Below are 26,248 nucleotides of genomic sequence, written 5' to 3' on the forward strand. Positions count from 1 at the left end.
GGCTCGGAGAGGATGGGGGAAAGGGCACTGCAGACAAGGGAACAGAACATGGAAAGGCCTGGAGACAAGAAGAGCAGGACCAGTGTGCAGAATAACAAGGAGACCTGTGAGACCAGAGTCGGGGGTTTCAGGAGGAAGGGCAGGGGACAAAGGCACCGGAAGGCCTGGGCTGGCTCCCTGTGAGCCCAGAAAACCCTCCCTCCCCCTTCCCACCACATCCTTCCTATTCCAGTCACACCTCCCACTGCTGACATTTTTAACTGCAATTTAATTTTAAGTTTTGAAAATGTGATTTGGGGTCAGTATAAAATCTACACAATGATGACTGGTGGATCGTCAAGGAAAAGCTTTCACACAGTCCATGCTAACTTTAATTAAGAAAAGACACTGAACTTGGTGCCAGATGGTGCCTTGCAGGGAAGGGCATCCCACAGCTAACCCTGCCTCAGGAGCCGGGCAGGCGGGCATCTCCACAAGGATGGCTGTAAACGCCCACTCAGCAGAGCACCCTGGCCCTCCTCCATCTGCCAGGGTGCAGACGGGCACGCTGGTGCCCTCTACTGGGCACGAGGAGGCGGGACAGGAGAGCTCCAAGCCTGGAGGAATTCCATCCTGGGTTTCCCACCTGGCTCTGTCCTGCTTTTCTGAGTTCGTGAATAAGTGCCATCCCCTTCTGGACCTCAACAGGCTCATCTACATAAGGATTTTCATCAGAGCTGTTAAAATAATGAAAAACTAGGAAACCCAAAGTCCAGCAAGTCAGTCTTGGATGAAGAGATGAGGTCCCATGATGGAATGTTGCACCAGCCGTTATATGTGATGTGGCCAAAGAGAGTTTCTGATACAGAAAAGATGGTCATGACAAAATTTTAACACTCTAGGTTCAGCACAACATGAGGATGATAACAGTGCCTGACCTGGCATGGTTGTCAGGGATATTAAATGAGTGAATACAGGTAAAGTGCTGCAAATACTAAGTATTTGGCTGGTACATACTTAGTGCTGTGTTAAGCATTCGTTTATTAAATAAAACACGATATCGTATTCATAGATGCGAAAAACTGGTTAGGAAAAATACTCAAAAGATACATGTCACAAAATGTCAATTATGATTACACCTGGGTGTGTGATCATGGGTGATTTTCTTTTTCTTTATACTTTATTGCATCTTCCAAAATTTCAATAACAGTATTTCTGTCTTTATATTGAGAGTAATTATTGCTGTTTAATAACAGTGTCAAGTATCAGGCAGTACAAGTCCCACAGACAGTGCACAGACACCAATTCACACCTACTGCACTGCGGGATCCGCAGGTCCTGGGTCAGCTCAGTCCTTCCCCAGGTGCACCTCTGCTCTCTCCTCCTCTCCAATACTGCCCTCTCCTGGCCAGCCTCCAGATTAGGGCCTCAGAGCTAAAGGGACCTGAGTCCAACTCCAGCCAGGATACTCATTTCAGAGAGAGGAATGAAGCCCAGAGAGGTGAGGTGACACGTCCAAGGTCATATGGCAGGTAAGTGAGAGCTCATTCTGGGCGAGGCACTATGTTAAGAACTTCCTGGGGACAATCTCATTTAAAAACTATAACCATGAGGGATAGCATCCCCTAAGTCAGAGAAGGCTGGCTATCACCCAATATCCATCCTCCACATCTTTGTCAGCAGACACATCTGATATTTAGATGGGCACATGACCGCCCAGAATAAAGACTTCATTTCTCAGCCTCCTGTGCAGTATGAATGCGCCATGTGACTAAATTCTGGCCCATTATTACATTACATTACTATTACATTAGTAGGCAAAAGTGATGTGTGAGTTTCCAGGAAACTTCTTTAAAGACACCTGGCATGTGCCCATTGTCACCTCTTTTCCCATCATCTTTCCTACTGGCTGGAATGAGGCAGTAGTGGACAGAGCTCTGGCAGCCCTCTTGGACCAAGAGGTGACCTCAGTAGTAGAAGACACCTGGGAGACCAACAAGTAAAAGGAATCTAGGTCCCTAACTCTGTGGGGGCCAGTTCTGAACTTCCCTCACTTGAGAGAAATATGATGCTATCATACGTATGCCAGGTATTTGGGGATTTTCTGTTACTCGTAGCTGAACCTAACCCTGATACATCTCTAATTTATAGATGTGGAAACTGAGGCTTCTCTCAGGGTAGAAACACACTGTTCTCTTTGACTCTTCTCTCCTTGGCTCTCTGTAACCAATTCCTACCCCTACAAGGCCCCTGTCCTCAGTGCTGCTTCCCTGAGAACGTGATCAGGGCTTCCTTCTGGTTGCTAAGTACCAGCACAGCCTTACCCACAATTTGGGGCTGGCACCTGCTCTGATTCCTTGGTGCGAGAGATGTACCCCTTGTTACACGCTTCAGTTCTGACCCTATCCGTGACCACCACAAAGAAAGACAAATGCCCACATCTCTCCTTATAAATCAATCCACTAACGATTGGCAGAGACCTCAAATGCTTTTAGAAAAGCCCCACACTCACCATGGTTGTCAATAATACATCTTCTTTTTCTCCTCTTGTGCTCCCAGGACCTGAGAAACAAATGGAAGTTTCCTGAAATGAGTTCACGGTATGAGGATGAGTGACCAGCTCGGCCTTCATCCTGGAAAACCAACTCTCCTGAGTGATTAAATATTTAATAATAATTGGTATTCAATATTTGAATAGAAGGAAAGCATTTAAAAGGTATCTCAGAGACTGTTTTCAGCTTTTCCATAAACCACTGTCATGCTGGGTCAGACAGTGGTACACCCAGCTCAATAGTCTGTCTCAAACAGTGGTGCCAAAGAATCTCATCTGGGTGTGGGAGTCTGACTGTTAGAAGGGATCTGATCTAATCGATCTCCCAATCAGTGTGGGAATCTCCTTCAGTGCCCTGGCAAAGTCATCCAATCTGTTGAATACCTCCAGTGGTGGGGAGCTCACTTCCTTCACTCCAACCCCAGTAACTCACTCTATTTTAAAACACTGTCAGTGCCATACCAATAACATTTGGAAGGTAGGAAAATCACCTATTGAAGGCAAGAGAGAGGTAGTGACTGACCAATGGTCTCTCAACAGGGCATGTGGGACCGGGACCTGGGACTCTTACTACCAGCTTCTGCATTCTACCACATCGACAGCAGTTACATCCCTAAGTCTCTTCTTCACCAGATCAGTCACTCCACCCTAGTGTCACATTCCAACATCATCTCACCTCTGACATCAGCCCAGGAACTAGGACAAAGGGCAGAGGATGAGGGCAAAGAGGTCCAGGGTTTGACCATCCCGGAAATACTACCACACATGCAACTTTTCTTACCATTGTCTTTGGTCGGGGGAGTCACATCGGGGAGCCCAGAGCGGCTGGTCTTGTCTAGGGGGGCCGCCCTCATTGTGGAGTCCAGCGCTGGCTCTGTTTCATCACAGAAAGGCAATGGCTGGTTGCTGGACAGCCCACGGGGCAGGGTCTGCATCAGTTTGAGCTTCCGAAACCGATTGGACATTCGGTTCCACCAGGACTGCCAAGGGAGTGCAGAGCAGAGGTCACACCCTAAGTGCCCTTAGCTCAGGGATAATGACCACACTTCACACTTGCTTCCCGTCCCGTCTCCTTGGCCCATGGCAGGCATTACCAACTGACCACAGAACCCTTTCTCCAAAGCCATGGTTCTCTCTAGATTCTTCCTGACCAGCTCTTAGGGGACCTTTCCAATAGGCTGGAGGTGGCAGTGAACCCAACTGGCTAACCTTCTTCTAATCAATCTCCTCATTGCACAGACTGAATAATGGAGACCCAGGGGTGGTGACTTGCTCAAAGTCTTATGGTGAAACAGGGACAGACAGCTGGACACAGAGGCAACACCAAACACCTTAAAACATCCATGACTGCATAACCTCCTTCCCTTATTCCAGCAACAACGCGAGAGGTGTCAGGGTGTCCATACCAAGGCCTGACCATGTGCTCCCATAGCTGATGCCTCCCCACCTAGAGAGAGGACAGGCACCACCCCAGGGTGCCTTTATAACCCCACACAGTGAGGAGATCACCGGCACAGTGCCAACGGGAGGCTGTGAGGCCTTCAGAGATGGCAGTGATGGCGGGGATGAAGGGACCTATGCAAACAACACTGCGAGGAAGAATCCAAGGGCTTGCGTGAGCGATCGATATGAGCAGAATGTCAAGTCTGCAGATCTGAGAATGAGCTGGAACCCCAGGCAGGACGGGAAGAAAAATAAGTTTGATTTCAAACAAGTAGAGCAGGACTGGGAGGGTAAGAAATTCAAAGAGAAATATTCAGCTCGCAGTTTAGAAATAAGCAACTGGAGTTTGGTTTTAAAGTTTCCAGGGAGAAGCTGACAGGGGCCTGTGGCCCACAGAGAGAGCCTAGAATGGTGCAGCCAGCAGATACTTTCCACACTAAAGCACAGGCCGCTGACAGATGGCCTGGAAAGAGAGGTGCTCAAGTTTAGCCAGCTCAGTACTACATCATGCAAAAAACATTTTTTAATTCCCTACATTTATAAACTGAGTCTCCACATCAAAATCTAGATTTCTAGTTTCTCCTAAAAAAATGAGAAGATGTGGCAACAAGGACCCACATACTCTTAAAGTGGCCACTGCTGCCACTAAGTGTTTACAATCACCCCAGTTTTCCCTGGTCCCCACCATTCCTTATTGCTCACCTCCAGCTTACTTCTTGTCCCTGCTGGGTCCCCAACCCCGGCCTAAACCAGCCCTGGGCAACAAGGAAGAGGTAAGCATCGCCCCCCTGCCCCCATACTGGACCGGCTCTCTGAAGCCCTTTAAGACAGGAAAAGGCAAACCTTAAGTCCACCTTTGTCATCAGGCAGCACGGGGACACTCCAGGGCTGTCGGACCTTTGAGTGGGGTGGGGGTGGCGGGTGGCTGGGCCGGCCTTTGTCTTTATTCACCTGCATGCAGACAGATGCCAGCAGTCGAACAAGTTCCGTGTCTATGGACACAAAAGGCAGCGTTTTACCTGCAAATATGTCTGTCGGGCTGTGGGGTAGGGGGGCCCAAGGTGACACCCCTCAGTCTGAGAACTCAGCCCCGTGGCTCCGGAGCACATGTTACTCCCCTGCCTCTCCACTGGCTCTTCAAAAGGGGGCAGACAGGCCAGCAGGGCTTAACCCACTTAACCAAGAATAAACACCAGAAGCCCTGCCCTACCAGGAAGGCAGAGGGGCGGTGTGTCTAAGCAAGCATGGCCGAGGCGCGAATTCTGCCTCTGCTTCTCCCAGCCGTGTAACTGCAGGGAAGTTAAGGGGTGACCTCAGCACCCACCACATAAAGGTATCTGAGGGATCTGAGGGAACTCCTGACATACAGGAAGTGCTTAAGAAAGGTTAAGTAGCAATAGTTATTAAAACTCAACTAGGCTATTAAAAAAAGTAACAAACAAGATTGAGAAGAAAATACTACAAACTGTCAACATGCTTTTTCCTTGATTGTTCTTTTTTCTCTCCAAGTGTTCAATAATAAGCACGTGCTTCTTTGAAAATTTTAGGCAAAAACTTCATTTGAAAACCTACTAGGCAAAAAAGTCTATTGGGATAGATTGTTTTATTGGGAAAGGGAATGGGGGGGTGGGGGTGAAGGAGAAGAGACACAGGAAAAGAGATGAGCTTATCAGAGGAAAACGTGTGTGTGATGCAGCCCAGGGAGACTAATTCTGAGTGACATGAACTCTAGGCACAGGAGGAGCAAGACGACTGGACTTGGGTGGAGGGCCCACCTCTCTAGCCAGGTCCCAGGCACCTCCTCCCACAAGGGGGCGTGAAGCTCTGCTTCCCTCACTTGCTCTGCAAAGATGAAATGGAAGCGGTGTGTATCCGTGCCGCGTGGGGTCTGCGAGTGTAGGGAGGGCGGGAAAGCTGGCAGTGAGGAAGGGCGCTTGGTCTGCCACCCCGTAGCCAAGAGAGGCAGCAGGAGTCCCCCACTTGGGACTGTGCAGGTCAATGTCCTCTCTCCACGGCCAGCAGGCTGGGATCTGGCTCAGGGTTCAAAGCCTGTGGGTTGGGAAGGCCTCCCAGCTTCTCCCTCTCTCGAATGAAACTCCAGGGTCACAAGAGAGATGACAGAGACGCTCTGCCCCTTGAGCTGGCTAACTGGAAGCCTCAGGTCCCAGAGGAGGGCCTGTCACAGTGGGGGAGGGTCTGAGGGGAGCAGCAGGCGTCAGCTGGGGGCCAGGAATGGCCATACTCCCAGCAAAGGACCCTTGACCTGGAGCCTCCACCCACACAATTAAGCCAAGGGGGTCACTGCTTTGTCTGATTCGGCTTGTCAGAGGCGCCTGTTTCCCCTCTGAGTCGCTTGATTTCTGGCTGGGAAGCAGGGATACCATTCTAGGACCTGTGTGGACAACATTGCTGGCTTTCCCTCCAGGAGACTCCCAGAAGGCTGGAGCTGGGAGAGAGGCCTCAGGGACTACCTGGTCCCAGCTCCACCCTCCTTGGGAGGCAGGACAACTTGCCTGAGGCTGTGAGGTGAGCTCTCTGGGGCTGGAGAGTAGCTTCCCCCTTGAAGATGCAAGGGCTTAAAACACAGGTGATTATCTCAATTCCCAGCCAGAGAACTTGGCAGGTTTAAAACTCTTTTCCTGAAACAACCCACCAGGATCACTCAGCAGCATCACTAGGTCAAAGGCCGTGTACCCGTTTTTTGCACGAAGAGTGACATCAGCCCCTTGGTTTAGCAGATATTTGACAATTTCCTTATTCCTATGGAGGAAAGAAAAAGACAGAGTGAGACCCACTGAAAGGGGAAGTGTGGCTTTGCTCATGGGGAACAAGAGCAGTGGCTTTAACTGCAGCACCTTCTCCGCACATAAGAGGCTGGGAAAGCTGTCTTATAGCCCTTGTTCCCTACCCCTTGGGCTGCTGTGATGGAAATCAAAGCCCAAAGTGCTCCTTTCACGAACAAGATGAAACCCAAGGGCTCTGCCCAAAAACCACTGGCCCCCAGGACCTCCCACCCCATCAGAACCCCTGCAGCTCGAACACGAAGCCTCCCGCAAGCCAAGGAGTTTGATGTGGAAGTCTGAGGCTCGTCACATGAGGAAACAAAACACTTCAAGAGGATGCAGGAAAGTGCTCTGATCACCTGAATCCCTCATTTGGAATCAGATCACTTAGCGGGGTTAAGACGGTGTGCAGATCCCTGCCTCTTGGTCAGCCCACCCCAAAGAGGAGGCATCAAGGAGGGCAGTTGGGTGACTAGATAAGAAGGGGTTCAAGGCACCAGTCAACACTGACACTTAATCAAAATGAGGGTTAGGACAAGTCTCACTATTGGACAACGTCTCTGAGAAGCCAGTGGTATGAATGGCTGATGGTTATTTCCAGTGGGGAAAATTTAAAGGGGCCTCTGCACAACAATGTGAAACTCCAAAAGAACCAATCTCTCTGCTCGACCAAAATCAACCAACAGAAACATTTTTCAGTATCAAATCTTCCTGCTGCCTGGATTCTCACGGCCACTGGTGAAATTCTGTGCTGAGGTATCAGGAGATTTGAACACGGAGAGGAGGGGAACGCAGGACAGAATGAGCCTGTGCTGTTTTTAGTCTTTTTCGCATGTCTCAACATCTTCACAACCGTGGGGCTTATCTGGGGCACCTCAGGACCAGAAACCCATCAGGAACCCTATCTTAGCCGTGAGGGAGTGGAGCTGGCACTAACCCATGGTAGGTGGCCTGCATGAGGGCCGTCCAGCCGTGCACGCTGTCCTGCCTGTCAATGTCGGCATGCCTCTCCACCAGTAGCTGCACCAGAGGCAGCTGCCCCATGACAGCTGCCAGCATCAGTGGGGTCGCCCCATCCCCATTGACCAGGTTCACGTGGTTGGGGTCTTCGTCGGCAATCTCTTTGACCAACTGGAAGTTCCCTGCAAACAGAAGTAGGAGTCTTAAATAAACCACAGGTTTATTTACCCAGCAGTTTCATGTAACCAACGTGCTGTGCCTGCCTCTGCACTGGGCTGCCAGGCATCAAAGGGGCTACAAAGATGAGTCAGATGTAGCCCCCACTCAAACCCTTCAGTCTACAAGGGGTGGAGGCAAGCACACAAACAGCTTTACTTAAAGAGTGTCATTGACATCTTAAGAGAACAGTGATGATGAAGGGCAATGCACATGCAGAAGGAGAGCTCAGGGCTCCCTGGGAGGTGAGGATCAGGGAGGACTTCCTGGAGATGGAGTCTACTTCAGGAGAGGAAACTTTAGGCTAAATAGTTCTCCATTACAAAGAGAACGGAGTGGGTAGGTGAGCAGCCATGCATTCTAGAGGTGGATAAAAGCCACGACATCGCCAAAGGGTTTAGCTGGAGAGGTGGAGGGGGGTCTGAGAGAACAGTCTGGAACCTGTGTGTAAAGCACCATAGTAACTACTAGCCTCCAGGATCTGACCCTCCCTGGGTAAAACTACAGAGTCAGGAAACAACAAAATGCCTGTTTCTTTCTCAAATACTCTGGGCAGCCTTCAAAAGGACTATAAATATTAGGTTGGGAGACTATGGCGCTGTATTTTTAAATATCCAAAAAGATTTTCTAAAGCGCTTACCCATTTTCAATGCATGGAAAATATCAGGTCGCCTTTTCTCCTCATCTGGGTAAACAAAGATTTTAAAAGTTAACCACAGAAGGATTTAATAGAACAGAAAAGTCACAAGGTTGTAACCACTGAACTTGGCTTTAAAAATGATCTACTTCTCACAAGCAATCTCATCAGAGATCTACGTGACAGATGATTCCAGCAGCCCTTCTGGAAGGTTTACTGTCAGAGTGTCTGAAAATGTTTCGCAGACTGTGGGAGGTCATTTGGCCGAGGAAACATGAATGAGCAGACAATTTCCTGATCTCACAACTCATTAAGCAGTCATTTTTAGGTATTGCAAACACTGGGATGTCCTTTCTCAGATATAATGGAAAAGTATACTCTTGGAAAAATCTGGATTCCTATAAAAATTTTTAATGTGACAATGAATAGATGTATGTTTACGTATAAGTGAAAAATTGTGCTCTACACTGGAATTTGACACATAGTAAAATGACCATTACTCAATAAAAAAGTGTTTAAAAAATTTTTTAAAGGAATAATGATTCTTTTCTTCTAAAAAATAAACGTACAACAATGAAGTAATTCCAGAGCAGAGGACCCCAGAGACACTAAGCAGCTAAGCCCAGGGGAGGTCATGCTCGTGGCCACCAGAAGAGCCAATGTTAACATCTGCTTTCCTTCCCAAATAAGCAGCCATGTGAATGATTCTGATGCAGCTCCCTGCAGGCGGCTGCCCACCAGGTGTCTCCTGGGCCTTGCTGGCCCCTCCCTCATTGGCTCTTCCCGTCACTTTCCTTGAAGCTTGAGCTAGTGGGGACCCTGCTCCCTCCCATCAGAAAGCAGACATCCTTGAGACCAGTTTCCTCCCTGGTGCCTGAATATTGGACTTCCTTTGACTGAATCTGGGGGATGGAGCAAGAGGAAACCTGGGACCCTGGGGCCAAATTCCTGGTCCAGATCAGCCCCCTCAGGCAGCTGGGAGGAAGCTGCAGGTATGGCACAAGGAGCACTGAGTCTGGAGTCAGGGCGTCCAAATTTGAGTGCATGTTTCCAGAGTGATCTGTCTCCTCATGGCTGATATGGGGACACCACGCTAACATGGGGACCACGTGGTGGTTGCAGGGGTGGGTAATATAGGTGGAAAAATGCTTCAGAAAGTCTTAGGCTCTATTCAGAAGAGCAATTTTTGTTATCTTCCTAGACACTAGCACCCATCCCAGAAAGGGTGGTTAACGCCCGGGCTCTTCCAGGGAAGTATCGACAGGGCCATGGCACCAGGTGCCTAATTTTGCCTGTGAAGTACTATCAAGAAGTGATTCTGCATCTTGGTTTTAAAAAACAGGTCTTGTTCCCTTACGTGTTGAAGAAACTGGTTTGCTGTGGGCCAGGGCCTTCTCAGGCTGAGACCCTTTGATAGAAAAGAGCATGTCATCTGACCCTGGTGTTGGCTACTAAGCAACCATCTGGTACAGATGGATCACTGGCAGCCCAGTGTGGCCCCAGGAAGCTGGGGCAGCTGAGCCTGACGTCGAGTGACCCCTTCTCACTCCCCACTCCAGTGTTTGCATCTGTATCTGAGCAGCTCTGGGACCCACCACGGCCCAAGAAACAACTGCAGTGGGGGTGGGGAAGGTGTCACAATGACAGGTACAGCCTCAAGGGTGCCAGGTCCTGCAGCTAATGCCAGGGAGGGTGCTGGGGCCTCCGAGGCCATGGTGGAGGGCGGATACCCTGGCATCTGACAAAAAGAGCTGGGGGTGATGTTATTTAACAGTCTGTCATTATCAGTAACTCAGCCTTTGCCCTGGCTGCTGTCCCACATCAGCTCCTGAAAGTCAGCTGAACTCTCACCTCCCCAAGGGGGCCCCCCAGCCGCCCTGGTTCACATGGTGGCCTGCATCACCCCAGCCCCACTGCTCCCAGACCCTCACCTCGCCCCTGTTGGTTTTCTTTCCCCCTCACAGTACTTACCACCTACCACACTACATAATTTATTGTATTTAATATGCTTATTTCCTGTTTCTGGCCTGTCTCCTCTATAGAGGCTAAGGTCCTTACGGGCAGGGATGGGGTCTGATTTGTTCACTGCTGCCTACAACAGTGCCTGGTACATAGTAGGGACCCAACAAATACTTGCAGAATAACGGAATGGACGCATGGTCAATAAAAATACATCCAGTAGCTTCCATTCACTGAGCACTGTCTATGCACCAGGCACTGGGGCACACATTTCACAGGCATTATTTTATTATTGTTCACAGAACCTCACAAGATAAGTGCATTTATTCCGGCTGTTTTATGAAAGAGGACACTGGAGCCCCGGAGGGACAATGAACACACCCAAGGCCATTCAGCCTCCAAGTTGGGGAGCTGAGCCTCACACCCAGGTCTGCTCAGTGGAGAAGTCTGCTGGGAACTGAGACCGATCCCGTCAAATATGACAACAGGGAAAGGGTGACGGCAGCTGCCAGCATCTCTCCCACGCTCCCTCTGGGCTAGGATGAGGCGGGGGTATCCCCGTCCCCAACTTAGGGACAATGAAATGGGAGGCTGGTGAGGGCAGGCAACTGGCCCCACGCCCCTCGGCTGCACAGGCAAAGCAGGGTTGATCCAGGTAGAGGGTGACCCTGGGCATACCCACCACCATGTCTGAGATGAGGAAATCACCTTCCCAGGGTGCCAGGCCAATCCCTAAGAGGCACGTGGGGAGCTAAGACCCCAGCATCCAGGTGGGGCACAAGTCATGAACTGTACACTTCCAGGCGGAGGCCTTGAGCAAGTTGCTCAGCGCAGACTTCCCTCACCCGCAACATGGGTGAGCACCGGGAAGTGAGGTAAGGGTCTGCATGTCATGCGTGTGGGCTTTGCAAGCCAGTTCTCTTCTCCATCCCAGCTACAAACACAAATGTACGAACGCGTTTAAAGGAGGGCAACAGCCCTGGGTCAAGGAATAGACCCTGAATGAGACCTGAGCCCTAATTTCTAACTGCAACTCTTCCCCAGGACCTAACAAGGATCAGCTACGTTCTGCGCCAAGGGCCTCACAAGCCAGAAGCCAACATATCTTCTGCTCAGGGCCACCTGGTAGTCGTCATTAACCCCATTTTACATGCGAAGCAAACAAAAGTTCACAAGAGTTACAAGCGTGCCCAGCTCCCAGAGGCCCTACAAGTGCTGGAAATGGGCAGGCTCACATGCCAGTGCTCTTCCTCACCTTCTGTCACTCAGCTTCTAACAGGTGTGTGACCTTTGACTAGCCTCTCTTCCTCTCTGGACTTCAGTTTCCCAATCTGCACAAAGAGGTCTCCCAGCTTCAGAGAGGTTTTCCTAAACTTTACTTCTTTTTCCTTTCTGTTTCAGTGTCCTGGTCATTTTTGCCATCTCTGTCATTACATGGTTTTTCAACATGTTTATTTTAGAGTTGTTCTGACCAGACAGTGTGTTTCTAAAAAGCATTTCCCAAATGTGCAGCATCTTTTGATTGATGGGATTTTTAATTGGCCATTTGAATTTTTTTTAATTGATTTACAGGACTATTGCATATTCTTTGGATGGTATGAAACTTTTCAACACTTTCAAGTCTTTTGGGCCAATTTGTCTGAAGACCTACACTTTCTTTCAATTTTTACCTTTCAGCCCCAGATGCTCATATGCTGCAGCCCAACCTTACAGCCTGGGCTGTCTCAGTCCCGCCACTGAAATCAGACCCATCGCAGACAGAGCCCCGAGGCAGTGTGTGACTCTGCATTTCATGGCTCTACTGCACATGATGAACTAGAGGTTTAGAAACATGGTATGTCCTGTGGCAGATCTGGATTGTTTGACATCCCTTAAATGCCAGAAAGATGGCAAAAAGGAAAAAGAAACAGGATGCTCTAATAGATGTTGAAAAAACACAACTCGAAAGTGCGCTAAATTTTATATTAATTAGTCTCTGAGGACTGGTCATTGGCAGCTGAGGTCAGGCACACTGTTCTAGAGCAGGGGTTGGCAAACCACAGTCCTGGGCCAATCTGCCCCTACGCCTGTTTTGAGAATTACAGTTTTCCCGGAACACAGCCCCACCCGCTCATTGACATATTACGTAGGCTGCTTTCACTTTAGCAGAACTGAGTGGTTTCCACAGAGACTGCACGGCCCACAAAGCCTAAAATATTTATTATCTGGCCCTTTACAGAAAAAGTTTGCAGATCCCTATCCTAGAAGGATCCCAGAACCTCCTGCATCAGAATCATCTGATTAGGAAGGAGGGGACTTGCTAGATGGGCTTCCAGGCTCTTCTGAGAACTACCAAATCACTCTCTGGAGGGCAGGCCGGGAATAGCGTGGCGCAGCACTCCCACCTGATTCTTTCACACGGCACATCTTAAGTCCCACTGCCCCGCAGGCTGGACTCGGACTGTCACATGCCCTTCTACTTGGGCAACCCTTGGCTTTCGCCATTTAAACATAATTTGTGAAGCCATGGAGGGGGTGGGGTAGGTTAGTGGTGGCACAGCCTGACCTGTCTTGGGCCTGACGGTGGTGAGCGGGTCGAGGTAGTCCGCAAGGTCCCTGTGCTTGCAGTCAAGGGCAACCTCGAAGGCAGTCTTCTCCAGCACGCTGAGGTGGTCAGGGTTGGCCCCCTTCTCCACCAGCTGCTGGGCCACACCAAGCCTCCCAGTGAGTGCCGACAGCATCAGCGGGCTCCAGCCCACGGTCCGGGCCGTGTGGTTGGGGTCTGCACCCCACTCCATCAGCAGACGCACTGCAGCCTCATGACCATGGTGGATGGCAGCCATCAGGGCCGTGATGTCCAGTAGCTCATCCCTGCTGTCCCCTGCCTGCTCGCCTGAGGGTTTGTGATGGTCCACGAAGGCACCAGCTTCCAGAAGCAGCTTCACCACACCCAGGTGGCCACCCCGGGAGGCCACAGTCAGCACACTGGCTCCCAGCCGGTTCTGGGCATTGACGTCAGCCCCGTGATCCAAGAGGAGGTGTGCCACGCTCACGTGACCAAATCTGCCAGGAAGATGGAGAATCAGCAAGAAGACAGTTAAGGTAATCAATAAGAAGACAGTTCGGGTAATTACAATTATAATTATTAATCATTAAGTTATTAATTATTGAATCGTTCATTATTAAAATTGTAATAGCTGCTTACAATGAAAAGTCTTCTTCTGGAGCCAGGCACTGTGCTGGCCCCGCATATGCACCATCACAAAGGTGAGCCCCTGCCCTGTCTAGTTCCCAACACACCAGCTGCATGACCTGGAGAAAGAACTTTGGTGTCTTGGTGCCTTCATTTCCTCATCTCTAAAGCGGGGATGTAATTATATCTATTTTAAAGGCTACTAAGGATTAAATGAGTTAACATGTATAAACATATAATACATATAAGCATCTAGGACAGTGCTTGGCCAAAGGAAGCGCCACATAAACGTTAGCTATGATTGTCATAATCATTAAACACTTTATATTACACAGTGTGCCAAGGTCAGTGACAGGGTCAGAACCCAGGTCTGTCCAAATCCTGCCTGCCCTCCCACTTACCCCCACACCACGCTCCTTTCCTACATCTCAGGGAGATAAACTGACTCTGCTTCAGTGCCCGGTAAGGTAAGCTGCCTTTCTGCCTGTGCTCTGATCCCTCACGGGCAGGACCCATGTCTGACTCATGTCCCTCCTCAGCCCCAAACCACATGCACAGAAGGTCCTCTGAGATGAGACAGCTGACCCCCTGCCAAGAGGAGTGGCATAGCTGTGGTCAGCAGAGAGGTGCTGGGACACCTCTGGCTAGAGGCCTGCTGCCGCCTGCTGGCTGGAATGTCCCCTGCTGGTGGCTGAGAATCTGGCCTGAGCTAAACTCTTCCTGTGTAGCCTGAGCTGGGACACTGAGGAGACAGACAGCACCCACCAACTCTAATACCAGGAAGAGGAAAACAGATGCCTCTTCCCAGCAAAATCTCTTCCTTCTTTTGCCGCCAGAGGGCAGAAGAGTTCTGTTTTGCAGTGTTTTCCTGTTGGTGCACTCTTTCTGGGCTCAGAAATGTAAGGAGCCTTAGACTAAAAGGAAAAAAAAACAAGAGAGGGGCTGGCGGTGCCAGCTTTTACAGGACCATAACGCCTGCATGACGCCTGCACCTGCAATCAATCTCTTGTTGCGCTCCCCTCCTCTCTGGAAGCAGGCTTCGTCCCTCATCTAAAATCCCAGGGCCTCCCTCCTTTCTGTGGAACCAGAGCCAAGGCTGAACTCTGGTCTGAACTTACAAATACCTTCTGGGACATGAACCTTAACAGTACCGGGTCAGTTGGCCTGTGGAGCGTGGTGTGAGAGCTTCGTAAATTGGCTCCCCCAGCTGCAGGGGGACTGGCCTGTCCAGCCTCTTCTCCAAGAGCAGACAGAATGCAAGTCAGATGGAAATAAACTCAAATGCAGATAGCTGCAACCCCAACCTGTCTCCCTACCTTGTTTCTTCCTGCCCCTCCTCCACGCTAATATTCCCCAAACATAAATCTGATGGTCAATGTTCCCACTGTTCGGCAGGAAGGCCTGCCAACTTTGTCAACCTCGTTTCCTCCCAACTCCCACGCTGTACCTGGCCATGCTCACCAGCACTCACCAATTACACTCCTCCCACGCCACTGCCATCCTGCCTTTCCCACCACAGTACCCTCCTGTCCTTGTCTACGAAGCACACCCTTTATCCTGCTGCAGGATTCAGCTTAGATCTCGCCTCCTCTGAGCAGCTTCCAGACCAGCCCCCACACCAGTTCAGGTGCCCCTCGCTTGAGCACCCGCAATTCCTGTCCTCACCCCTACTGATGGACCAGAGTCCTCCTTCTATAACTGTGTCTCCCTGTTAGACTGTGCCCTCTCCAAAGACAGGACCGGGTGGCTGACCCACAGTGGAGCTCAGTAAATTCTGTCAAATGAATAAGTGAATAAACAATTGGCATAACCAAGTAGAGGATGGTCCAGAGACAGGCCATGGAAGCAGCTGAAGAACTGGTATATCCTCCACTGGAGCAGACAACTCGAAAAGACTACACTTTCAGCCATCAAGCATGAGATTAAAATCTAGCATAATCCCTAACAGCAGATAATAGGGGTACTGTCATGTTTTTATTTCACAGGATCTTTTTTTTTTAATTTTAATTTTTTCATTGAAGTACACTTGATTTACAATGTTTCAGGTATACAGCAAAGTGATTCGGTTATATATCAATATATAGAGATATAGATATATATTCTTTTTCAGATTCTTTTCCATTTTAAGTGATTACAAGATATTGAATATAGTTCCCTGTGCTATACAGTAGGCCCTTGTTGTTTATTTTATATATATTAGTGTGTCTGTTAATCTTAAATTCCAAATTTATCCCTTCCTCCTTACCCCTTTGGTAACCATAAGTTTGCTTTCTATATCTGTGAGTCTATTTCTGTTTTAAAAGTCTACAAATAATAAATGCTGGAGAGGGTGTGGAGAAAAGGGAACCCTCCTACACTGTTGGTGGGAATGTAAATGGAGAACAGTATAGAGAGGTGCCTTAAGAAACTAAAAATAGACTTACCATATGATCTAGCAATCCCACTCCTGGGCATATATCCAGAGAAAACTCTAACTCAGAAAGATACATGCACTGCAATGTTCATAGCAGCACTATTTACAATAGCCAAAACTTGGAAAAAACCTAAATGTCTATAGACAGATGAATGGATAAAGAAGATGTGGTATACACATACAATGGAATATTACTCAGCCATAAAAAGAATGAAATAATGCTATTTGCAGCAACATGGGTGGACTCAGAGATTATCATAAGTGAAGTCAGACAAAGATAAATATCATATATCACTTATATGTGGAATCTAATAAAAATGATACAAACGAACTCATTGGATCTTAATACACCCTATGATAAAATGATAATGCCTGTTCCACAGAGGAGGAAACTGAAGAGTAGAATAGAAAGCAATAATCCAGAGCCTCTCAGTTTGGAAGTGATATAGCCGAAAACTTGAACCAAGACCCTAAAATCCCAAACCCCAGTTCTTCTGGCATAACAAAGTCACAGAGGAGGAAAACGGCTGAAATGCTGACATTTGGGATGCTTTCTGAATTCCTGAGCAGCCCAAGAGGTCACTTAATTAGGCTGAAAATATAAAAGGATTCAATGAAGGCTGAGATATTTCATGGATGCTAAGTTTCTAATAGGTAATTACTGAAGATGGGGAAGCTCAGGGCTCTCTGGGCAGCTGCTCCGATTACCAATTAATTTCAGCAAATAACACCTGTGTTGAAAGACCTGGCACACACACCCACTCTCGAAGCACTGGGCTGAGAGGCCAGCTCTGCCACGCTGGCAGGCGGAGAACTGAAGGGCAGAAGAAGGAAAGTAAGGAAGCCAAGGGTGAAGTTAGAGCCAAAGCAAACACCACGCAACCTGTCCCCCTAGTGGCTGGTAAATTTGGAGACTGGTTTCCTTGCGGCCAACACCAAAAGGAGAATGGTCAGTTACAGGATTCAGGCTGGGCGCACAGGCTGGGACCACAGGCTCTGGAGCCACCTGCCTAGGTGTGAATCTGACTCTGCCACTTACTAACTGCGCAGCCTTGGACAAATGACCTAATTTCTCTGAGCCTCAATTCTTTATCTGTAAAATGGGGAATAGTACCTACTTCCTAAGGTTTTGTGTGGCTTGAGTGAGTTAATTCATTTGAAACACTTAGCACAGTGCTCGACACCAAGTAAGTGCTCAATAAAGGTTATCACTTGAATAGGAGAAAACATGAATGTAACCATCTCTGATACTAAAACACCCACAAGAGACCAAACTGCAGTCCAGGCACAGGGCCTCTCACGGCCTGGCCCAATCCAATGATGCTTTGGAATACAGAGAGCTGGGATGATAAAACAGATGCTCACTGCACCAAAAGTGGCAGCTGCCAGGAGCACCACCTTGAGGTACTTACTCTGAGGCATATCTTAGATTCAGGGAAGAAAACCACAAGACTGGAACATGTCAGCACACAGCCATGTGTTTGGCTGTCCTGATCCAAGGGATAGACAGACAGTGTATCCTTTAGGAAGTCTCCCTACATATTATTCCTCAACACTGAGCTTTTGATATGGATTCAGCAACAGAAAGCACAACCCAGCACAAAGGTGACATCTGAGCACAGGTGGTCAGTATCACAAACAGAAGGACAATACATTTTAAAGTACCAGGCCCTGCCAGGGCTCAGCTAAAGGTTGAGAGTTAATTCTCATCCTCTCACCAGACTGTCAGATTCTACCATAGTCTCATAGGAGTGAATTAAAGAGTATGTCAAAGCTAACGCTCCCAAAAGAGCACTTGTAAGATAAACGGAGGAATAAAGAGGAACATAATTAGTCCAGAGCTTCTTGATTTGCAAGTGACAAAGTCAGGACACTTGGATCACAAATTCTAGCTCTTTTTACAATACCAAATTGTAGAGAAGAAGGAAAATCCTCTTAAAATTTAAATTATTGGTTAACAGAGTTTAGGTTCATTCTTCTGAGTCTCCTATACCATCAAGATTAACAGAAATTAATTAGATGAAATTAACCAGATAACTTTGACCATCCTGCAGAAGTTGGTTAACAGCAAAAATTGGTGATCAGCATCATTCAGATACCCTAAAGTGTATCAGGTGCTGCAAACATAAATCTCGCTCAGCCAGGCCCTCAGGGGCTCACTAAGGGCTCCCTCTATCAGTGGCTCCCAAACCTACCTTGTGGGAGAATCGCTGGGGAGCCTCTGCTCAGAGTTCCTGTTCCTCTCAGGTGTTCTGAATCACAATCCCAGAAAGGGAACACAGGATCTGATTTGGAAAAGCATCTCAGTGATTCTCATGTGCGGCCAGGTTTGGGTGCTACTGACAAAGGCAACCAGCTCTAACATGGAGTGGTGGGCATGCCGGCAGAGGTCTGCCCAGGGGTGAGACACCAGAGAATGGAGGGATATCATGGCAGGCTTTCCAGAAGAAGCTAAGCTGGGAGGAAGAAGGGGGCTTTACTGAAAGGAGAAGGGAAGGAAGGGGCTTCCTGTATGTGGTTATGGTCAGGGCTCTGCAGGCAGACTCTCCAAATCTGCTGACTAGCTGTATTCTCAGGAGCAAATTTTGTAATCTCAAATTCTCATCCGTAAAGTGGAGATAATAGTCTTGGCACATAGTAACTGCTCAATAAATGTTAAGTCTAAATAAAATAAACATGCAGGGAAACACAAAGAAGGCCTGGATGAAATCATCTTGGCCTGACTTTAGGAAGTCCGGGGGAAAGGAGAAGAGAGGAACTGGGGAGAGGTCCAAATGTGAGAGCCTCAAATGCCACACTAAGGGCTCTGACTAGGGAAGCCATTGCGGGAGGGGCACAGCCAAACATTCATTTGAGAAAGATATGGAAGCTCTGCGGAGGATGGATTACAGAAGGCACACCTGGAGGAAGGGAGTGCAGTGGGAGGCCACTACAAACGTGCGGCCGGGACTAAGGCAGAGGGGAAGGAGGAGGGTATGGATTCAAGAGAGGTTATGGCACAGACAGGTTCTAGGCTGAAGAGTTACCTGGAGTTTTAAAGCCTGGAAGAGTGGATGGGGCCACTAAGAGAGATAGGGAACCTCAGAAGAAAGGTCCATAGCCCAAAAGGCTTTATGGTCATTCCATACTGCTCCAGGCAAGAAATCAGGTGTCTTAAGACAAAGGGTCCCAACACAATGATAGGTTTATAAAACACTGCATTAATCCATGTGAATGGGCAGCATGAATGTTACAACTGGGATGTGTTCCCAAAGAGTGCTTATAGATTGAAATAAATGCCCAAGGGCTAAGGAACAGCTAGGCAAACCACAGTACCATCCCACGGATGGAATATCGCACAGCAGCTGAAAATGACATATTTGAAAATGATGCAGAATAAAAATTTGCCAGCAATACAAATTAGAACAACTCTGTAACACTTAGAAAATAACTCAGAAAGAAAATATTATTGTGTCACAATGGGAAGATTCTGGGTAAGACTGTTGTGATTTCAATGCCTTTCAGAAAAACAACTGGCTCATACATATGGAAAGATGTTTTACTTCACTCAGTTTAACAAATGCAAATCACAGCCACTCGAAGACATTTTTCACTCATCAGACACAAAAATCCAAAAGTCTGATAATATACTCTGCTGGAAAGGCTGCAGAAAACCAGGCCCTTATATATACTGCTGCTGGGAGGGTAAACTGGCACTCCTACTGTGTGCAGTAGAATAATGGGCTCCCCAAAGATGTCCACATCCTAATCCTCAGAACCTGTAAATATGTTAGGTCTCATGGCAAATGGGAAGTTAAGTTTGCAGGTAGAATTAAGGTTGCTAATCAGCTACCCTTAAGATGGGGTGATTATCCAGGTAGGCTCAGTGGAATCACAAGGGTCCTTTAAATGTGGAAGAGGGAGGCAGAAGAGTCAGAAGATGTGATGACAGAGCAGAGGTCAGGGTGATGTGATCGCTGCTGGCTTTGTAGTACATTGTTACAGCAGCCATAGGAAACTAATACACCTGTATGGAGAGCAGTTTGGCAACAGCCATCAAAATTACAAGTGACTTCTGTTCCCTCCTTTGGGAATTTCTCCAAGAAACTAGGTGGGACCCAAATAGATGGCTGACAGGACTGAGAGACTTCACTGTATACCAGTTTCTTTATACCAGATTTTCAAGTCCTGTTCATCCTACTTCCTGAGTACAGCTCAAACTCATCAATTTGCCCTCCCACCACTGTCTCTGCTCTGGTCCAGGCCACCATCACTTCTTCCTGGATTGTGGTAATCCCCTGCTAACCAGCCTTTCTGACTCTAGCCCTTCGCTCCAATCCATCCTCACACTGCAGCAATAGTGATCTTTCCAAACATAAATCTGATTCTGTCACTAGCCTGCCTAGAACCTCCCATTACTCCCCAGTGCCCTTAGGATAGCTCACCTTTCTCAGCTTGCCACCAGGCATCTTCCTCTTTCTAGAGAGGGCTCATCTCCCAATACTCCCAACCCCTCCCAGCCATAACATTGTTCTAGCAATCCAACCCCTGCCTGTTTCACTTTGGCTGCCAACCTTTGCATGGGCCTCCTATCACCCCCTTCCCACCTTCCGCTTCCTCTGTCCTGGTCAACTCTTAGGCATCCTCGGGTCTTCACTTGAATATACACATCATCCTTACCAGAAACCTTCCACCACCTCCCGAAACTGAGTCTGCTACTCCCAGAGCTCCCCGAACTTTCCCAGTCAAGCCTGTTCCTTTGCCTGGCCTGCTCAGTGGCATATGAGCTGCTCCAGTGGGTCTCGAAGCATTCTGGACGTCAAGCTAGGGTGGGCAGATAGGTTCTTTGGAAACCTTTATCGCAAGAAGGAATGAATGAACATCTTTAAGGTTCTGAGTCTCTACGATTCTATCTGCAGTTCCCAGATTCTGTTTTGAAAGTACAATGTTTCTAAGATTCTAATTTTACGTTATTAAAAAGCGCGTCCACGTCTCGTCATATGCCAAGCTGCTCAAAGTTTACCATTCCAACTCTCTCTTAACCAGTCCTTCACTCTTTACCTCCTGAAGAGTTTGCGGGAGCCATCGGACACGTCCGGCCACCTGAGCCCGCCCGAGCCCCGGAGGCCGCTGGCCACCACCCTGGGTCCCCCCGACCCCCCGCGCCTCCGACCCCTCACCTGGCCGCCTGCATGAGCGCGCTCCAGCCATAGTGGTTGCGGCTGTTGACCGAGGCGCCGCGCCGCAGCAGGAAGCGCACCAGGGGCTCGTGGCCCCCGGCCGCGGCGAACTGCAGCGCCGTGTTGCCCGCCTCGTCCGAGCAGTCCACGGGCACTGGAGCTCCGGCCGCCGCCGCCGCCGCCGCTCCGGGCCCGGCCGCCTCGGCCCCCGCCGGCTCCGCGCCGGCCTCGGGCTCCGCGCCGCGCTCCGCCGGTTCCGCCGCCCCCGGCTCCAGCAGCCGCCGCGCCGTCTCCGTGTCGCCCTGATCGCAGGCGCGCAGCAGCAGCTGGAAGGCCGGGGGCAGCCCGCCCTCGCCCATCGCGGCCCGCGGCCCGCGCCTGTCTGCCCAGCCAGCCGCGCCGACTCCGCCCCCGGATACCGCGCGCCGGCGCCCCCTTCCGCCCGCCCGCGCGCCTACTGTGTGCCGGGCGCGCGCCGAGGGCAAGGCCGCGTGCCTACTGTGTGCTGGGCGCGCGCTCGGGAGCAGGGCGCGCCTCCATCGCCTGCGTCGGGGGGAGCGAGGGCCGGACAGCGGGTTCCGGGAAGCTCCGAGCAGCGTCCGCGGTCGAGCTCGCGGGTTCGCCTTTGCCTTTTCGGCCCCCGGTTGCAGCCCTGCCGGCGGCTCCGGAGACTTCCTGCCCCGTGCGGAGGTCGGAGCGGCCGCCTCAGCCCTCCTCACACTGCGAACTCCCTACCACTGGGCCGGGGTCTGAGCCCACCGCCTCAGGGGCCTGGCCTGTGGCTTGCGCCGCTGATAACCCCAGCGCCCGGCACTTACTCGGCGCTTCCTAAATAGTCCTTGACTGAATTAAGGAACGAATAGGTCTACTCTGTCCACGCAGAAATGTCCTGCGGGGCCGTCAGTGCCGTCCTTACTTGGGATGTGCGTTAGGGCTACAAGTAACTTTTGTACTTTCATCTCTCTTCACCAGTGGTTCTTGAAGCAGCACCATCTGGGACATTTTACAAATGCAAATTTTCTCATCCCACCGCAGACCTGGATCTCCGAAACCGAAACCGAGTGTGGAGACTAGCCATCCATATTTTAACAAGCCCTTCAGGTGATTCTGAGGCGTGCTAAAGTTTGGGACCCACTCTGATCTTTTACAGCAGTACTGTCAGCTATGGGAAAGCTGATCATCCCTATACGATTACCCCTCAAACGATCACCCCCAATTTACAGAGAAGGCAACTGAAGCTTGCTAAAGGCCACATGACTAAACAGCAGGAGAGCTTTGACTAGGAACTGGGTGTTCTGACATCCAGTCCAGTTCTCTTTCTCTTCTGAACAGATATTTACTGAGTGCCTACTGTGTGCCAGGCATTACTCTAGGTGCTGGAGAAGCTGCAGGGAACAAAATAAAATCCCTGCCTTCCTGGGCCTGACAGTGGGGAAGAGACAGGCTGTAAATATGCAAACAAGTAAGTAACTTGTATGTCAGATGGTGATGAGTGTTATTAAGATAATAAATAGAACATAGCATAAATCCAAGTAAATGGGACAGGGGATGGTGTGTTATTTTATAATAGGTTGGGTGGAGAAGGTGTCACTGAAAGTGTAACATTTGCACAGAGACCTGAAGGAATTGAGCAATCGAGTCATGCTGACATTTGGAGAGAGTGCAATCTAGGCAGAGGGGAAGAGAAGGATTCTAACCAGAGCAGCCCTGCCAGCAAATAGCTTACACCACATGCTCATCATGATAATAGATACTAACATTCTGATCTAGAGTATTTGGTTTCCATAGACTGTCAGCTGTGGCCCCAAAGCCTAGCAAGAAGCTAGACATAACGGTAGGTGTTCTGTACATGACTATTAAATGACTAAGTCTCATGTGCAGGATTATAATACAGAACAGAATTTGATGAGTGGGTGAGGAAGGAATAAGAGTCATGACTTTGACAGACCCAAGATGATGGTAATGCCCTTGGGATCTGGGCCAGCAGGGCTGGAAGAAAAGGTCTTCTAGGCGAAATGTAAAGATGAGGAAAAGTCTCTAAAGTACACAGGGCTCAGACTGCAAAATGATTCAGTGCCAGGGATTTATTCTGTTTATTCTGTGAGTAATGGAGAGTCATGGAAAGCATTTGAGCAGGTGAGTTACAGGGATAGAGTAATCCCTTAGGCCATGTTGAAACTGGAACAGGCATACCTTGGAGATATTTCAGGTTCAGTTCCATACCACCACAATAAAGTAAATCACATAGATATTTTTTGGGTTTCCCAGTGCATGTAAGTGTTATGTTTATACTATACTATAATCTATTAAGTGTGCAATAGTGCATGTCTAAAAAATACGTACATACATTGATTTAAAATACTTTATTGCTGAAAATGCTAGCCATCATCTAAGCCGTCAGCAAGTCATAATCTTTCTGCAATAGTAACATCAAAGGTCATTGATCACAGATCACCATAACAGATATAATAATAATGAAAAAGTTTGAAATGTTGCAAGAGTTATCAAAATGAGATGCAGAGACACAAAGTGGCCAAATGCTGTTGGAAAATGGTGCTGATAGACTTGCTCGAACAGGATTGCCAAAAACCTTTAGTCTATAAAAGACAACATATCTGGGAAGCACAATAAAGGAAAACACAATAAAACCACATGTACCTGACACTGTCCCTCATTTCCAGATTTGGCCCCATTCACCACAGTAGAGGTGAGAATGACTTGGTTTTGAATGTCTAATGAAGAATTGTTCCCTTGAAAATCCTGTGCAATTGCTTCCTTGTCTTATTCTATTTATTCAGGTGTCTTACATTTTACTAACTTGTTATTTCATTGTAAAAGTAATGTACATGGTAAAAACAAAACAAATTCCAACAGTATAAAAGGGCATAAAGTGAAAGCAAAAGTTCTTTTCCCTCCTTCCCCACTTTCCTAGTCCTCCTTCCCGTAGGTAACTTAGATTCGCATTTATTTTATCCTTCCAAAAACATTTCATAAGTATTCAAACATGCACACCTACACATAGGCATTAATCAAGCTTCTGGATTGCAAGCAGCAGAAATGAACCCTCTGCATTATTTAAGCAGAAAGATTTAATACAAGTTTGTTTGTTTGTTTTTTATAGTTCACAGACCTCACAAGGGCAAGAGAACCAGCCCTGGAGGCCCCACAACCAGGAACAATGTCCCAAATCATGCCAGGCTGCACACTATAACAGGATGGAGCCCTTTTAGCTTCAGAGTCAGAGCCTGAGGTGGGAACATCTGAATGGCCTGGCCAGGTCAAAAGTTTGGCCTGGCAGAAAGGGAGGCTGGGAAAGTGCATTTCTGGCATTTTCAGCATGTAACGTGGGAAGTAGGCTCCAGTGTGGGTGCCCCGGATGGAGAAGACTCTCCAAGAGAGGAAGGGAGTTCTGATGTTGGGCAGCCAAAAAGGATAACAAATGTCTACTACAAATAGTCCCTCTAGAGTGGATCTCTATTGCTTACACTGGCCCTGCCTCTCCTACTCGGGAAAGAGACACCTCTTTCTTCTGGGGAGCCTCCCCCCCAACTTTCAGCTCTTGTGTTCAGTGATTAGCGCCTGTCCAAGCCCATTCCAAATGCTTCAGCCCAGGATTTTTTGCTAAAACAAATGGGAAGGAGGCCTTCTTTGCTGAAGTTGTTGGCTGTTAGGATGTCATAAGCCAGGCTCACTCTGTTCCCATTAGAAGACAGCCTGCCTGAGAGTGAAACCACCACACAGAAAAGCAGAGACATGTGATAGAAAGAGATGGGATGAGAATCCTCTCCCATTATTTTTGGTTAGATTTGTTTTGAGCAGGATTGTCACTTGCAATCCAAACCTTAACAATGCATATTTTACTTTTTAAATGAATGGTTTCCTACTATGCATGCTATTCTGAATATCCACGCCCCCATCCCCTTCAGATACCCCCTTGGGTATATTTCCATGTAGGTGGATATAGATCCACTGCATCCTTTTTAATGGTTGCATGTAACACCATTAAGCAGATGTACCATAATTTATTTAATCATTTCAAAATGATGCACAATTAGCTTGTTTCCAGTTTTGTGCTATTATAAAAAAATCCTGCTTGTAGCAGTCAGGGTCCCAGCAGGAAACAGATGGCACACTTGGCTGAGGAAAGGAGGAATGTTTACTAAAGGACTAAATACAGACATGTGGGCAGGATTTACTAAGAGCCACAAGGCATGATGCAGTTCTCAGAGGCTAGTAACAGTAGGGAGCCATTACCACCCCAGGCCCGAATGAGAAAGGGAGAGAGCAGTTACTGGAATTTAGCAAGAGAGAAAACTGGAACGATCTACCTGAGAAGAGTTAATGGAGCTTGATAGAGGGACACAGCCAACCCCAGGCAACCCAGTAGGGAGTAATCCCCAGAGGAATAAAAACCTCTGACCTCGTCCTCCTCTGGCCCTCTGATCTCCTGCCACTGCTCCTCTTTGGCCAAACCCAACTGTTAGCCAGAGTTCAGAGCCTGCTGATGTGATCATCCTCACAGTCAGCCTCCCAGCATTCGGAGCAGGGAGGAGAGAGACTCAGCGGGGCAAATAAAGATTCCAGCACCTTGCTGCTCAAACCGTGGTCCTTGGTCAGCAGCATCAGTACCTTCTGGGAGCTTCTTAGAAATATAGCAACTTGGGTCCACCCTAGACCTATTGAACCAGAATCTGCATTTCAACACCATCCCCAGTTGATTTGTGTGCACAGAGGTTTTGAGAAATGGACCCAGCACATCTTGGTATGTAAATCCCTTCTGCAAGAGAATCTACAGTCTTATTTATGAACTCTTTTCCAGTGTTTTTTCACTGATCCCTGTGTTGGTTTGGGTCCTCTGAGAATCAAATGCCACAATGGTTTTTTTCTGGGAGAAATGCTTGTATAGGATAAGGGAGGAAGGAGGAGGAAAGGGGAAGGCGAGCCTTCAGACCCAGATGGAGGTCTGACAACTGGGA

The 26,248-nt window shown here is 48.6% G+C and overlaps 1 protein-coding gene across 3 annotated transcripts in view; it reads right to left on the reverse strand.

Annotated features, from left to right (window-relative positions):
• The window catches only part of ANKS6 (ankyrin repeat and sterile alpha motif domain containing 6), a 52,262-nt gene extending 30,595 nt beyond the window's left edge, over positions 1-21,667 (reverse strand). For all 3 annotated transcript variants that reach the window (XM_031677350.2, XM_072959807.1, XM_031677349.2), the window contains exons 1-8: positions 21,273-21,667; positions 13,074-13,570; positions 8,573-8,617; positions 7,694-7,898; positions 6,627-6,733; positions 4,817-4,965; positions 3,312-3,510; positions 2,492-2,541 (exon numbers count right to left, since the gene is read on the reverse strand). In XM_031677350.2, coding sequence (XP_031533210.2) covers positions 2,492-2,541; positions 3,312-3,510; positions 4,817-4,965; positions 6,627-6,733; positions 7,694-7,898; positions 8,573-8,617; positions 13,074-13,570; positions 21,273-21,631 — 1,611 coding nt within the window. In that variant the 5' untranslated portion in view covers positions 21,632-21,667. The remainder of the gene's footprint in view (positions 1-2,491; positions 2,542-3,311; positions 3,511-4,816; positions 4,966-6,626; positions 6,734-7,693; positions 7,899-8,572; positions 8,618-13,073; positions 13,571-21,272) is intronic.
• Between the last annotated feature and the right edge of the window lie 4,581 nt (positions 21,668-26,248).

Source organism: Vicugna pacos, chromosome 4 (assembly GCF_048564905.1).
Source record: "Vicugna pacos chromosome 4, VicPac4, whole genome shotgun sequence".
NCBI lineage: Eukaryota > Metazoa > Chordata > Mammalia > Artiodactyla > Camelidae > Vicugna > Vicugna pacos.